Source organism: Colletotrichum jinshuiense, chromosome 4, assembly GCF_051148585.1.
Source record: "Colletotrichum jinshuiense chromosome 4, complete sequence".
NCBI classification, from domain to species: domain Eukaryota; kingdom Fungi; phylum Ascomycota; class Sordariomycetes; order Glomerellales; family Glomerellaceae; genus Colletotrichum; species Colletotrichum jinshuiense.
This window is the reverse complement of record NC_139311.1, coordinates 2,947,325-2,959,477: the sequence shown is the minus strand read 5'-3', so window position 1 is coordinate 2,959,477 and position 12,153 is coordinate 2,947,325. Positions and strand designations below refer to the sequence as shown.

Here is a 12,153-nt window from a genome sequence, read left to right as displayed (position 1 = left end):
CGCTACAAAGCCCCGAGCCAATCAAAGTGGGGACGACTCTGCACCATTCACGCGACTGGACCATTCGAGCTCGAAAAACTTCAAGCCAGAGATATCCCGAGCTAGAACCTCCCTGTTGCTTGAGGCCGACTCGACGACAATCCGCTCCCCCTCCTCAACAACGCCAATTGGCTCTCTCCTCCCAGCCCTCAACTTTACATATACAATGGCGCTCTCTTGCAGATACGCAGCCCAGAGCTGCGCCCGTCAGCTCCGCGCGAGCGGCTCGATGCGTGCCTCGACAACCCTCTTCCAGATCCGAACTCCTGCGACCGCACGAAGGCACAACTCGACCGAGGCTGCGGCAGCTCCCACGAACCCCAAGATCGCCGCCATTGTCGACCAGATCAGCACTCTTACCCTCCTCGAGACCGCAGACCTCGTTTCAAGCTTGAAGGTTAGTTGAAACTCAGCGACGGGTGCAATTCCAATGGACTCCTCCCAGGGGGGAATGGGCCGATGCTGACATGCCTTCCTCCCAACTGCAGTCCAAGCTTAACATCCCCGACCTCCCCGTCGGTGGCTTCGCCGCCGCCGCTCCCGCAGCAGCCCCCGCGGTTGAGGAGGCCGAGGAGGCCGCACCGGCCGCCGCCGAGAAGAGCGTCTTCAACATCAAGCTCCAGGCCTTCGACGCCGGCTCGAAGCCCAAGGTCATCAAGGAGATCAAGAACCTGTTGGGTCTCAGCTTGGTGGACAGCAAGAAGTTCGTCGAGAGCGCACCGAAGCTGATGAAGGAGAACGTGGCCAAGGACGAGGCCGAGAAGATCATCGCCGCGATGAAGGAGCTTGGCGCCACTGTCACCATGGAGTAAATGCTCCGTTTGCCGACTGGCTGGCTGGCTTATTTGGACGAAAGCGCCCTCTCCTGGGAGGAGATGTAAAACTCGGGGGCATTGTTTGTTGTCGGACATCTGGATTGGATTGGTCTAGACGGACGTGTATGAGTGTACAAACACCCATGTAACAATATTATCAAAGACATACACCACCTTTTATTGCCAAAGCATCTGCATGGCGTTCATTTAATGACTTGCCGTTAAGCTATTCGAGCCGTGCTAGACTTGAGCCCTCGGACCCAGCACTACCCCATGATATACTGATCCAGCCACCGAAACCAACACCCCAAACGCCGTTGTGGTTTTTTTAAGCCCCTAAAACGCCCAGATATGCCTACATGGAGAGACCCCCCCCCCCCCCCCCTTGGGCCACTAATGCTTCTTGCCGTTCGTGATTCGAGTGCTGGCAGGACCAGCAGGTGGCCGCGGCGCGCATGAGTGGTTCATGGCCTGGCCACACTCACCGAATTCCTCATCCCCGATAATGTGGTCGTCGTCACCGAGGTCGCTCGTCTCTTCCCAGATCTTCTCAATCTCCGCGTTGGGCTGCGACGGGATAGCCCAGATGCTCTCGCGCAGCCGCTTGTGGCGCTCGCGGTCCTCCTCGATGCGCTGCTCGATCTGACGCTTCTCCAGCCGCGGCACCCTACCGCCGGCCGGGATCGCGTGGCTGGGGGGCGCGTCGCCCATACTGACGTCGCCGTTGACGGGCGACGAGAGACCGGCCTCGTGGGCGCTGGTCTCCCGCTCCTTCAGAACCTCCTCGATTTCGACGACGGTGCGTGCTTCGAGGAAGTTCTTCTGCTGGAGGCCGTGAAGGACCTGTCTCGCATGTCAGTAAGCGGGGCCGAGCGACACACAAGGATGGGAAGACTGACCCTTCTAACGACCTTGACGTTGGCAGCGCCGGACCCGTCGTCGGGGGCGACGGCATCGACAATGCGAATGATGTCGCGCTGCATCATGCGGACGTAGTCGACGTGCTTGTCCTTCTGGGCCATTTCCAGGAAATGCTCGATGAAGTACATGATGTTGGCGCGAGTATTCATGTTATTCTGAATGAAAACAGAACAAAAAGACGAAAAAATCAGCCTCATTCATCAAGTTTCTTGTGGCGAACTCACCCGCTCCAACTGTTCGAGGATGCACGAGTGCAGGTCCTCGTCCATGTCCTTGTACTTGAGCGCATACTGAGCGGCCTTCTGAGCAGAGTTGACGGATGCGTTGAGATGCTGCAGCTGAGCTGTGAAGCGCATCCGAACCTCGAAAGGGTCCGCCATGTCTGCTGCGCCCGGGTCCTCGTCCCAGTCCTGGCCGTAGCGTGCGTCACGGTATGTCGGCTAAGGGGATAGTTCGAGGCGATATCGTTGGAACTCCTGGGAGAAGACGGGACTGAGGGTGCTGATGAGACTGTGTTGATGCTGCTGAGACTGAGAGCTGTCGCTCTCTCGTGCTGAATTAGCAGTCAACTTTTCCACAGGGAAGCCCTGTGTCACTGCTCCATTTTTGTCACTCTTTGGCGTGAGTGGCACGGTGCGAATGCTAGAGATCTTGCACTAGGCCAATACGGGATTAGCGTATATATGATGGTCGCTTAGTGGATGAGAATGAACGACACCGGAACAGTGGAGAGCCTTTTTGATGTGAAAGGGGATGGATAGGATTCTTACTCACCTCTCCTCAATAACTATGGACTAATAGATTGCATGGGTGATATCAGTAAACTACTTTTTGAATCTAAAATTTGTCGTAAACATTAGCTTGGGGTTTTTTTATTTAGGGAATTCAAGCATTCATGTACAAACGTCCTCGGCACACTATGAAAACCATCACTTACACCTGCGCTCTCATCATCTGGAATGGGAAACAGCTCCTTGGAGCTCACAAGAGCTATCCACCATGAAAATTTATCTGTGCATTCTATTGAATCTTTATCTTTCTATGTGTTACTTCCTCCTGGTCTTTTGATGCCGGAGGAGATTCTCGGTCTAGCTCGACAACCTCAGATAACCCCCTATACTATTGGTACAAATGGTGTTATTGGAATAATCGAGTCTCTCTTGAGGTCAAGGCAGCATTTATTTATAGGATACAGTATTTACCCTGGAAGAGTTATAAAGTCAGTCTATGGCATGAGAGACTTCTGTAAAAAGATAAAGTGCGGCATTATTGCTGTACGCATCGGCTCAAAGTCAATATGTAATACCCAGCCACTTCTTACCTTTGAAGAGATACCACAAGAATAGGTAGGGATGTCGAGTCTTTGAAAACTTTCACAAGAGAAGCTGAGTTCCACATTCAACTTGTCTTGGCGTAGCATGAAGTAGCAAAATAACGGTACTGTGATCTCATCTCAAGCTCCCCCAACACTATGTTATGACAGCCTCTAATCCCTTCCGTTGTCTTTCTTATACATGTCATTTTCATAACTATAATACATTCTATCTCTTACAGCTTGACCCGACCGATAGCTCTGCCCATGGTTCTATGTTAGCCTCGTGATTGCTCCGATCCGTCTAAGTCTATCGCTGGCAGATGCAAGCAAGTTGCACTCAATTCTTTCCAGCAAACCCAGCCTCATTCTATAGGTTTTTATATGGTTGCGACCGAGGGAGCCATGTGTATTTTTACTGGGGTAGCTGGAATTTTCCCAGTCACACACACGTCCCCTTTCCCAACTGGCCTCAGAAGCGAGAAATGTCCCGTCCGAAAACCCAGGTGATGAACCAGTAAATCGGCACCAAGAGCTTGTTCCGGATGCTCATACTCTTGGTCAGATAGGCGCAACCTGCGAATCGCGTTAGCCAACTACAAGCAACCGAGAGTGGTTCGGATCAACATACGCCAAAGAATCCAGGCAGCCCGGCCCTTCAACTCGTCCGCGGAGCTTTGGTGAATCGCGCGCCAGCTTCCCAGATACGCCAAAGTCCCAAGGTTGCGGAATTTGAACGGTTTGCTCTTCTCAGTGTCCACGGACCCGATGTGGCTCTGAGACGAGGCCTTGTTCAGGGCCTTGGCAAGGTAAACGGCCTGCTGGCTTGCAACCTGCGCCGTGGCAGGAAGCGTCTCGGTCTCCATGACGGAGCAATCACCCATGGAGTAAACGTCAGGCAATACGGCGTTCTCGTTGTTGGGATCATCGAGGCGGACTCGAAGACGGGAGTCCGTGATAATGCCGCCGCTCTTCTCTGTCTTTTTCAACTTCACCATCTCTCCCTCTTCGCTTGTTGCCATGGAAGGGTTGCGAAGCTCCTTCTTCATCAGAGTCTGGACAAGGGGGTTTTGCATCAGACCTGTGCTCCAGACCACGATACCGGCACCGACTTCCTCGTCGCCGTACTCCTTGATCTTGAGCTTCAGGGTGCCGCGCTTGTCGTCCTCGTCGGGACGGATGCGCTGCAGGTGGTGCTCCGTCTTGACTTTAATGCCTTGGCGGCGGAACAGATCCTCGGCATATGACGCCAATTGCTGATCGAACATGGGCAGGACCTTGGGCGCAATGTCGTAGATGGTGATGCCGACGAACTCCATAAGGTGGGGGTATAGCTTTGAAAGATCATCATGGATGAGATCGTGAAGCTCAGCAGCGAACTAGAACAAACATCTCAAACGTCAGTAACACTACTGCCAGCTGGTGGTGCATGCAAAACCGACCTCGATACCCGTAGGTCCCCCACCCACAACAGCAAAGTGCAACAGCTTGCGGCGTTGCTCGTCGGTCGTAGTAGGCCAGTCGGCCCTCTCAAAACACTGAAGCACTCTCAAGCGGATACTCCTTGCATCGCCAATGTCTCTCAAGAAATTGGCATACTCCTTGACGCCCTCGATACCGAACGTCTGCGAGTACGCCCCGACAGCAAGAACGAGTTTGTCATAGGGAACATCGACTATCTCGCCCTTTGGAAGATGCGGAGCCTTTGCCGGCAAAGTACGGGAGGTGGCATCCTCAGATGTGACTTTCTCGATGCGGATAAGCTTCTTTGAGAAGTCCACGTCGTCGGCCCAGGCTTGGTGGAATGAGTCTAGACTCAGGCGGCGGACGGGCTCGAGGACCGAGCGGAACTCGAGCGTCCCGACTGAGGTTGACGCCAATAAGGGGGTGAAGACGAAGTAGGAGCGAGGCGAGATGAGGATGCGCTCGTACTTTTTGGGGTCGAGTTCCCGAGCGAATGCGTAGCCTGCCCAGCCCGAGCCTAATATGACGACTCTCTCCCGTTTGTGTTCTGAATAATACGTTAGCACCAGTCTATTATCTATTTGAAGAGGGAGGCGGGTATTCGACAATGCGAGAGCGGGTGGAGCGCATGGTAGTTCTGGGGGATGTACCTGTCGGCGAGCTCGAGCTCGTACTGTTCCGATACTTGATAACACTCGTGTTAGTCGCAGCCTCGATCTGCAATGATTTTCCTGCGGCTCCCCGGCGCCCGGGCTGGGCAAGGCTTCTCCAGTATTGTTGTGCGACTTTCGATGAGGCCATTTTGGAGTTGAAACCACGCCACTAGACACACAGCAAGCAAGCCAATGTCATATATATGAACCCACAGTATCTCCGATTCACATCTATGGTGGGTTATGGGTTAAGTCCGCTATTTGGTAAGAATTGAGTGGGCACGATAATGGTCCGGAAGGAAGGTCACGATGCCGGAAACTTCTGAAAGAGGGCGACTAATACGGGTCGGGACGGAACGCGATTGACCTGAAAGCGTTTGGGCGGAACTCTTTAATACCCCTTTGAAAGTGAGCACTGCGCACTCTAGTGCCTTGGCTGCCACAGGGGCAACCGGCGACAAATCATTGTTGACGTACATTTCTATTTCTCAACATCAACAAATGCCTATATGAGCTGCCGAAAGCCCGTGCCACTGTCTCTCCGGCAAGGTCGGTGGCGCTGCTGTCTCTAGGACGGGAAATGATATTCTTAATCAAGGAAATTATTTGGGTTTGGTACAGAAGTAGTACTTTTTTAATGCTCAATTACATACAATGCTCTTCTTCTCAGCTCTGCGTCACATACAACCAACCAACTCACCCCTTCGGACTCACGGACAACTGACGTCCACTTTTCTCCACTTTTCTCCCTCCGGTCAGCCCGGCATGGCGTTCCCGCTTTTGATGTTCAAATGACGTTTCGAAATTTCACTTTTGTATCCATTACACGGATTGTGCAGAAAACGAAAACTCCGTCCAATATCCCTCAGGCCTCGTCTCCATTGACCTCTACTGCAACATAGAGTCCAAGCTTTCGCCAAGGACACCCTCAATCTTGACGATCCACCGGTGCGTCTCCCGCTCGACGACCTCGTCATCGTCGTCCTGGAGCTCGCTGATGTAAGGAAGCATCTCGGGCAGTGCCGACAGCCACTCCTCGCCAAGCTTGGCGGTGAGCTCCTGTTGACACTTGACTGCCGCGAGACGCACCGCCGCCTGCTCGGACCGCAGGTGGCGGAGGATGGTGCTGTTGAGCTCCTTCTGGTGCTCCTGAGAGTCAGCTGCGGCCGCCAGCTCCACAATGGCAGGGATCAGCTCTCCCGTCAGGTCGACGGAGGATGCCTGCAGGAACTGCGCCGTCAGGACTGGCGCAACCTTGCCGAAGTGAGCAGGCGCCTGCCAGAAGTCGTCCTGGTCGTGCTCGAAGCACCTGGCCAGCATTGACAGCACGCGCTGCCAAAGCTGCTTTTGCTCGGGAAGCTTGAGATCACAGGCCTTGATGATCTCGACGGCGTCATCCACGACGTATGTCGCGTAGTTGGTGACAATCGACTTCAGGCTCTCAAAGAAGACCTGCAGGAATCCGTAGACGCTGAACTGTCGCAGTGCCCGTCCGGTGACATCTTGCTTGGGTAGCTGCGTAGACCATTCGATGATCTGAGAGAAAATGGGCCTGAAAGCCGCGTCGTTCAGCTTGTAAATTATCTTCAGGGCGACATCGTTAATCGAGGCCTCGATCGTGGCCACACGCTGTGACGCCGCGCCTGTGAGCTGGTCCTTTACATGCTCACGTCTCCGGAGGTCCAGAGAGTTCAGGAGAATCGCGGACAGGGTAGTGATGCTCTTGGTGACGACTGATTTGGGATGGCTCTCGACCACAACACCGAAGATGTCAACCCACTCATCAGTTGCCTGCATGTTTGTCAGCCTTGTCCTAGGTTCAATACTCCACGAGCAACTTACGTCGAAGCCAGCTTCCGTGGCGGGAATCCAGTTCTTCTCCAGGCTGGAGAGCATGGTCTTGGCGTCGACCTTTCTAGCGAGGAATCTGAGACAGTTGAGGCGCTCATCATTCGCCTCGTCGTCCAGACCGGCTTCGGCCGACTTGTTGGACGCGAGCAGGATGCTCTCCAGGTACTTGCCAGAAATCATGTAAGGCAGGTGCTGCGCCAGGGCGGTGATGAACGCATATCCGGCGTTGTGCAACTCGGTTGCTGATTTGTCCTCCTTGACGCTCTGCTCAATGTAGAGAATCGCTTGAGGGACTGCAATAGAAAGAATAGGCAGGATACCATCCTGGAGGACATCCACAAGAGAGGCAAGGCAAAGCAGCGCCATGACGCGGAGGCGGAGGTCGGGCTGGCCAAGGCAGTGGGCTCCGGCGATGGTCGCAGCGGCACCCGCCACGGCCTCAACGTCCTTCTTGCCATACTTCTCCGCGATCTTGTCAATGCACGCAACTGCAGTGTGCTTGTATTTGATATCGTCCGTATCACGAATGGCGGCCGTGAGTTGCGGCAGGAAAGCGAGGAGGGCTGTCCTGGAGGTGACATCTGCAACACCCTCCTGGTCCACGCGAACCTCCAGCGCTCGGAGTACCTTGCGGCGCAGGTCGATCTCTGTGCGGTCCAAAAGATTCTCGACAGACTTGATGAACTCGCCGATGGACAAAAGGTTGAGAAGGTTGGCCAGGGCGTTACCGCAGCACTCATGCAATGCCTTCTGCTGCTTGACGGTCTCGGCGAGGGCCAGGACGTCCCTGAGAAGAATAGCGTACAAATCCCGGATCTTGGAAGAATCCATGTCGTCCCTCTCGGTGAGGATGCTGATCTCCTTTCGCAGCTTTCTGCTGGAGATGAGAGCCGGGAAAACCGTCAACTGCTGCAAGGCGATAGTCTCGGGTTTCTTTTCCGCCAAGTCCTCGCCAACTCCGAGCAAGGATGCCGACAGGTTTGGCTTCGGCTTGAAAATGTCACTGATCAAGTCGAGAAGTTTGGCCAGGGTCTGGAGCTGCACCTCGGCGCTGTAGACGGCGAGAAGCTCGGAGGCAAACGCCATCAAGTTGTCGTTGGGGCCGTATCTGTCGACGAGCATGGCCAACAGGGCGTACAGGAACTCATCAGGGCCGAGAGTATTGACAAGAGCGACGAACAAGCCCTGCTTGCGATGCGACGGGATGTGTTCGTACGCGGTGACGAAGCTTGCCAACAACTCAGTGGCGCCGGCAACGGGGTTCCGCTTGCCCTTCTTGAGAGACTTCATCAGAGGCGGGACGACTTCCTTGATGGTCTGGTTGACCACGTGGGCCGAGTAATCGTCGTTTTGGCGGAGGACGGAGGCGCCCATGAAAGTGAAAATAGGCATCACGCTATGAAGCACAAGATCAGGAGCAGCGGTGGCAAGGCTGGCAATAAGAAGCAGGGCCGAGTTTTGCACGATAGGGCTTGAGGACTTCTGGATGCAGTTAACAAGCAGGTCACCATGGCCTCCTGAGCTGTCGATCTTCAGGTTCTTGTTGTCTCTGTAGGCGGGAACCATCGCAATCAGGCTTGTGAGCACCAAGTTCTGCAGGTAGCCCAGCTCAGAACCGATGACAGTTCGGAAATGCTGAAGCTCAGAGAGGGTGCCGAAGAGGCTGTCCAAGAGCTCCGGGTGGGCTGCGGGGTTGGAACCATCCACAAGCTGGAGCACGAAAGTGACTGATCTCAGCGTCGCACTGAGTTCAGCGCTGGCTTGCGCGCTGACTCCCCGGTTCGCCTCAGATGAACTTGTCCTGCGTCGCTTGTTGGGTGGAGGCTCAGTAATAAGCTTCGTGCCAGTTTGAATAGACTCGAGGAAGTAAGCCAGGATCTCCGTGGTAAGCTCGACGTTCCTCAGGAAATCGGCGGCCTCATCGGCGATGATATCCTCCTCGTCCTGGGATGCCTGCCGTGCCTGAGAGAGCTCCAGCATTGTCTGAGCAACTTCAAACTTGGTATCGGCTTTCATCGAACTCCAGATGGCACGAATGCGTGCTGAGATTGACCTGACCAACTCAGGACGCTTCGCTGAAGCAGGGGTCTTGATGATTGAGAGAAGGCAATCCAAGCCTTCGCTGTCATTCGGTACGACGATCTCGGCGAACCTGGTGTGAAGCAGTGACTGGTCCACCTCCTCAGCCTCGGAAAGACGGTTCGTCTCATCTGCAGACAGGGCCGCCCACCATCGGAATGCCGGCAGCAGCACCTTGGTTCTGGAGGTAGACGAAACGCCTCTAATCCGGTTGAGTATTGAGAGAAGATTGGATTTAACCCGGAGGAGCGGTGTTGCAACAACATGGCTGGCAAGGAATGAGAGAACCGACGTTCTGCCTGATTGGCCGAGTGCCTTCTTTCCGTCGCTTTCTTCGTTCTTCGCGCTGCTGTCGAGCGTTGAATGCAGCACTGCGCGAATATGGTCCTCGTGCATGATGCATTCCTCCAGGGCCGGAAGAACGACGCCGTGAAGAAGACGAGCGATTGCATCGGCCTCCAACCAATGCAACTTGGCGTTGTCATCGTAAAGTTTCTTGCCGCCCCAGACGGACTTCTTCGCTGCCTTTGACTCGGGAGGGAAAAAGTGGCCGATCTGTATCAGGAGCTCTGCCGCAGCCCGACGTACTTTCTTGGAGGAATCGATGAGAGCCACGAGACAGTAGGGGATGAGAGCCTGGAAGTCAAGGTCGTTACCATCACCGTCGCTCAAACGCTTTCTGACAGCATCGACGGCGGCAGCACGCGCGAGAGTCGGGTACGGGCCCGACCAAATGCGAACAAAGAAAGTGATGTAGGTGTGATCGCTGACTGCCGTTTGCCGACTCAGAGATGGCAGCTGGTCGAAATCAGCAAGAAGTGTTGGATCCTCGGATTGCTGAGAGACAACCCGGAGGAAGAGCCGGCTGAATTCGTCGTAGACCTCGCCAGTTCCAGTGGAAAGGCACGAGGGCAGGGTACGTTGCTGGCTCGAGAGCTCCTGGATGGTCTCCCGCAGGTCTTCTTTGGAGGGAGCAGAAGGGTTGGACGCGTCCATCTCATCGCCCTCCTTGGCCTCTGGAAGAGCTTTACGCTGGCGGATCGAGACGTCAAGCTTCATTTCCAGTTCCTCGACGTCAAAGTCAACCTCCTCAAGGACCGTCCGGATGATTTCACTAGTCTCCCCAGAGAAGCGCGAGAGATCGATCAACGTCGAGCCAAGCTCCTTACGGATTTCGCCGTCCTTATCGACTTCGTCGTCGAGTCTGTGAGCTGCCAAGACCAGGGACTTGAAGATGACAGCAATCTGCTTTTCCTTCAGGATCTTGCTCATTAGAATGACCCGGATAATCGGTAGCCCCCTAGCGTCGCCCTTCTTGCACACTCGTTCGATAAAGGCAATGCACAGTCCGTTGGTGAGCTTGTCGACTCTTCTTTCCTGTCCCAGCTCGACTAGGATCTCGCCCAGGTTCTGCACCTTTAGCAGGGCCTTGGTGACCTTTCCTGAAAGCTGCTTGGCTGATCGGTATTGCGCCAGAATGCACAAGCAAACAAGTCCGGGCCGCACGGTTTCGCTGGTCCAGCCATGGACAATCTGCTCCATGAAAGCAGACAGAGTCGCATCGTCGAAGCTACCCTTCGCCGCAACGATGGTAACGGCCATATAGGCGGCAATCTGCATGTTGGGGACCTTCTTCATCGACAATGCTTCGGCAAGAGTGGGGCCCACGCGGTGCAGGAAGCTCTCGTTGTTGTCCTGCTGAATGGCCTGTCGACCCGATCGCATGTTCTCGAGCAATCCGTTCACGGCTTCCGTCATGATACCACCCCAGAAAGACACCAATGTCGGGTATTGCTGCTGATTTCTGCATGCAGCCAGTGTGTATTCGGACAGGGTTTGGAGGAAGGCATTTTGATGAATCGCTTCGTGGACCAAGACGGATCGCGGGGGCGAGGTCAAAGACTTGATGTAGGGGCTCAAGAACCGGTACTCGTGTGGGATCTTAGACGGCAAAATCGAGAGCAAAGTAACGAAGGAGGGGATCGAGTGGTAGGGGAGGAAGGTGGTGATGAGAGATGTGGTGTTGTACTCGTGGATGCTGTCGCAGAATTAGACGCAGAAACAGAGTGTGCAATAGAGGCGACATACCGAAATCTTCGTACCAGCCACTCGAGGGCTCTGATCGAAGGCATAAGCCTCAGTCGGCTACCCACAAGACGCAGGAAGGACTCGACTTTGTTGTCCAGCTCGGCATTCTCAGCAGCGCTCATCTGGGTACGGTCTTCGCCCATGCTCTGCTCGCTGAAGAGCGTCAGGGAGAAAGGCTTGAACCGGCCATCGAGTTCGCAAAGTTCCTCAAAGCCCTCTGAACATATCTTGTACAGAGTCTGGTAGCTCTGGGTCGCGGCAACTCTCGGCTCGAAGATCAGGGACTTGGAGTGGGCAGCCTTTTGCGCCTTGACATCCAAGGAGGCCTTCGAGTTAGTGGCAATCTGCGCTAACTGCGCAGCAAGAGAGGATGCCATTTTTTAAAGAAGTTGCGGCATTCCGCAGTGATTCAATGCTCAATGGCGGGGATACCTACGAGACTGGGATTTTTTCTAGACCCTTTGCCTGGAGGTTCTCGATTTTTTTTTGTCGGGTATTAGTTCCGCCGGGGTTTCTATGGTTGATAAGACAGTGAGCGAATCACCGCCTACGATAAGAGAATATGGGGGTGACGTCGGACCCCCACTAGGCCCTCTTTCTTCCACTGTAATTGCGCCAGACAGAGGCCCTTTTCGAGAGTGCTTCTCAAGCGACGTCAAGAGGCGTCTACATCGCGCTAAAAGTGCCCGTCGGTGCAATCATAAGCGACGCGTGATATACCTGCTGAATCTAATATGGCTTTTACATTCTACAGGGTCCCGAAGGCGCACTCTACGAGTCTATTTCGCTTGCGGGCAGACAGACGCACCTGACCGTGGAACAGCCGGCCGAGGGAGCTTTCTCTGCTGCCGCCGCTATCCTGTTAGTCTCATGAGTGGGACCTGAATTGCTTTCTCCAAACTCGGTGCGACTGGTGCGGCCATTTCGCGCA

At 54.5% G+C, this 12,153-nt stretch overlaps 4 protein-coding genes across 4 annotated transcripts; 1 reads left to right on the top strand and 3 right to left on the bottom strand.

The window, feature by feature from the left end:
- Positions 1-205: 205 nt before the first annotated feature.
- Positions 206-851, top strand: EsH8_IV_000735 (mitochondrial 54S ribosomal protein bL12m; the record flags this gene model as incomplete). Its single annotated transcript, XM_083265625.1, has 2 exons — positions 206-436; positions 528-851. 2 exons carry the CDS (start codon positions 206-208, stop codon positions 849-851), a joined length of 555 nt encoding a protein of 184 aa, XP_083124520.1.
- A 396-nt stretch (positions 852-1,247) lies between these two features.
- Positions 1,248-2,155, bottom strand: EsH8_IV_000734 (CTD kinase subunit gamma CTK3-domain-containing protein; the record flags this gene model as incomplete). The annotated part of the gene is made up of 3 exons (XM_083265624.1): positions 1,248-1,697; positions 1,754-1,930; positions 2,000-2,155. 3 exons carry the CDS (start codon positions 2,153-2,155, stop codon positions 1,248-1,250), a joined length of 783 nt encoding a protein of 260 aa, XP_083124519.1.
- Positions 2,156-3,559: 1,404 nt separating this feature from the next.
- On the bottom strand, positions 3,560-5,352 carry EsH8_IV_000733 (uncharacterized protein; the record flags this gene model as incomplete). The annotated part of the gene is made up of 4 exons (XM_083265623.1): positions 3,560-3,663; positions 3,719-4,466; positions 4,530-5,098; positions 5,202-5,352. 4 exons carry the CDS (start codon positions 5,350-5,352, stop codon positions 3,560-3,562), a joined length of 1,572 nt encoding a protein of 523 aa, XP_083124518.1.
- A 740-nt stretch (positions 5,353-6,092) lies between these two features.
- EsH8_IV_000732 (snoRNA-binding rRNA-processing protein UTP10) lies at positions 6,093-11,599 on the bottom strand (the record flags this gene model as incomplete). The annotated part of the gene is made up of 3 exons (XM_083265622.1): positions 6,093-6,995; positions 7,047-11,172; positions 11,223-11,599. The coding sequence occupies 3 exons, from the start codon at positions 11,597-11,599 to the stop codon at positions 6,093-6,095; spliced, it is 5,406 nt and encodes a 1,801-aa protein (XP_083124517.1).
- Positions 11,600-12,153: the final 554 nt, after the last annotated feature.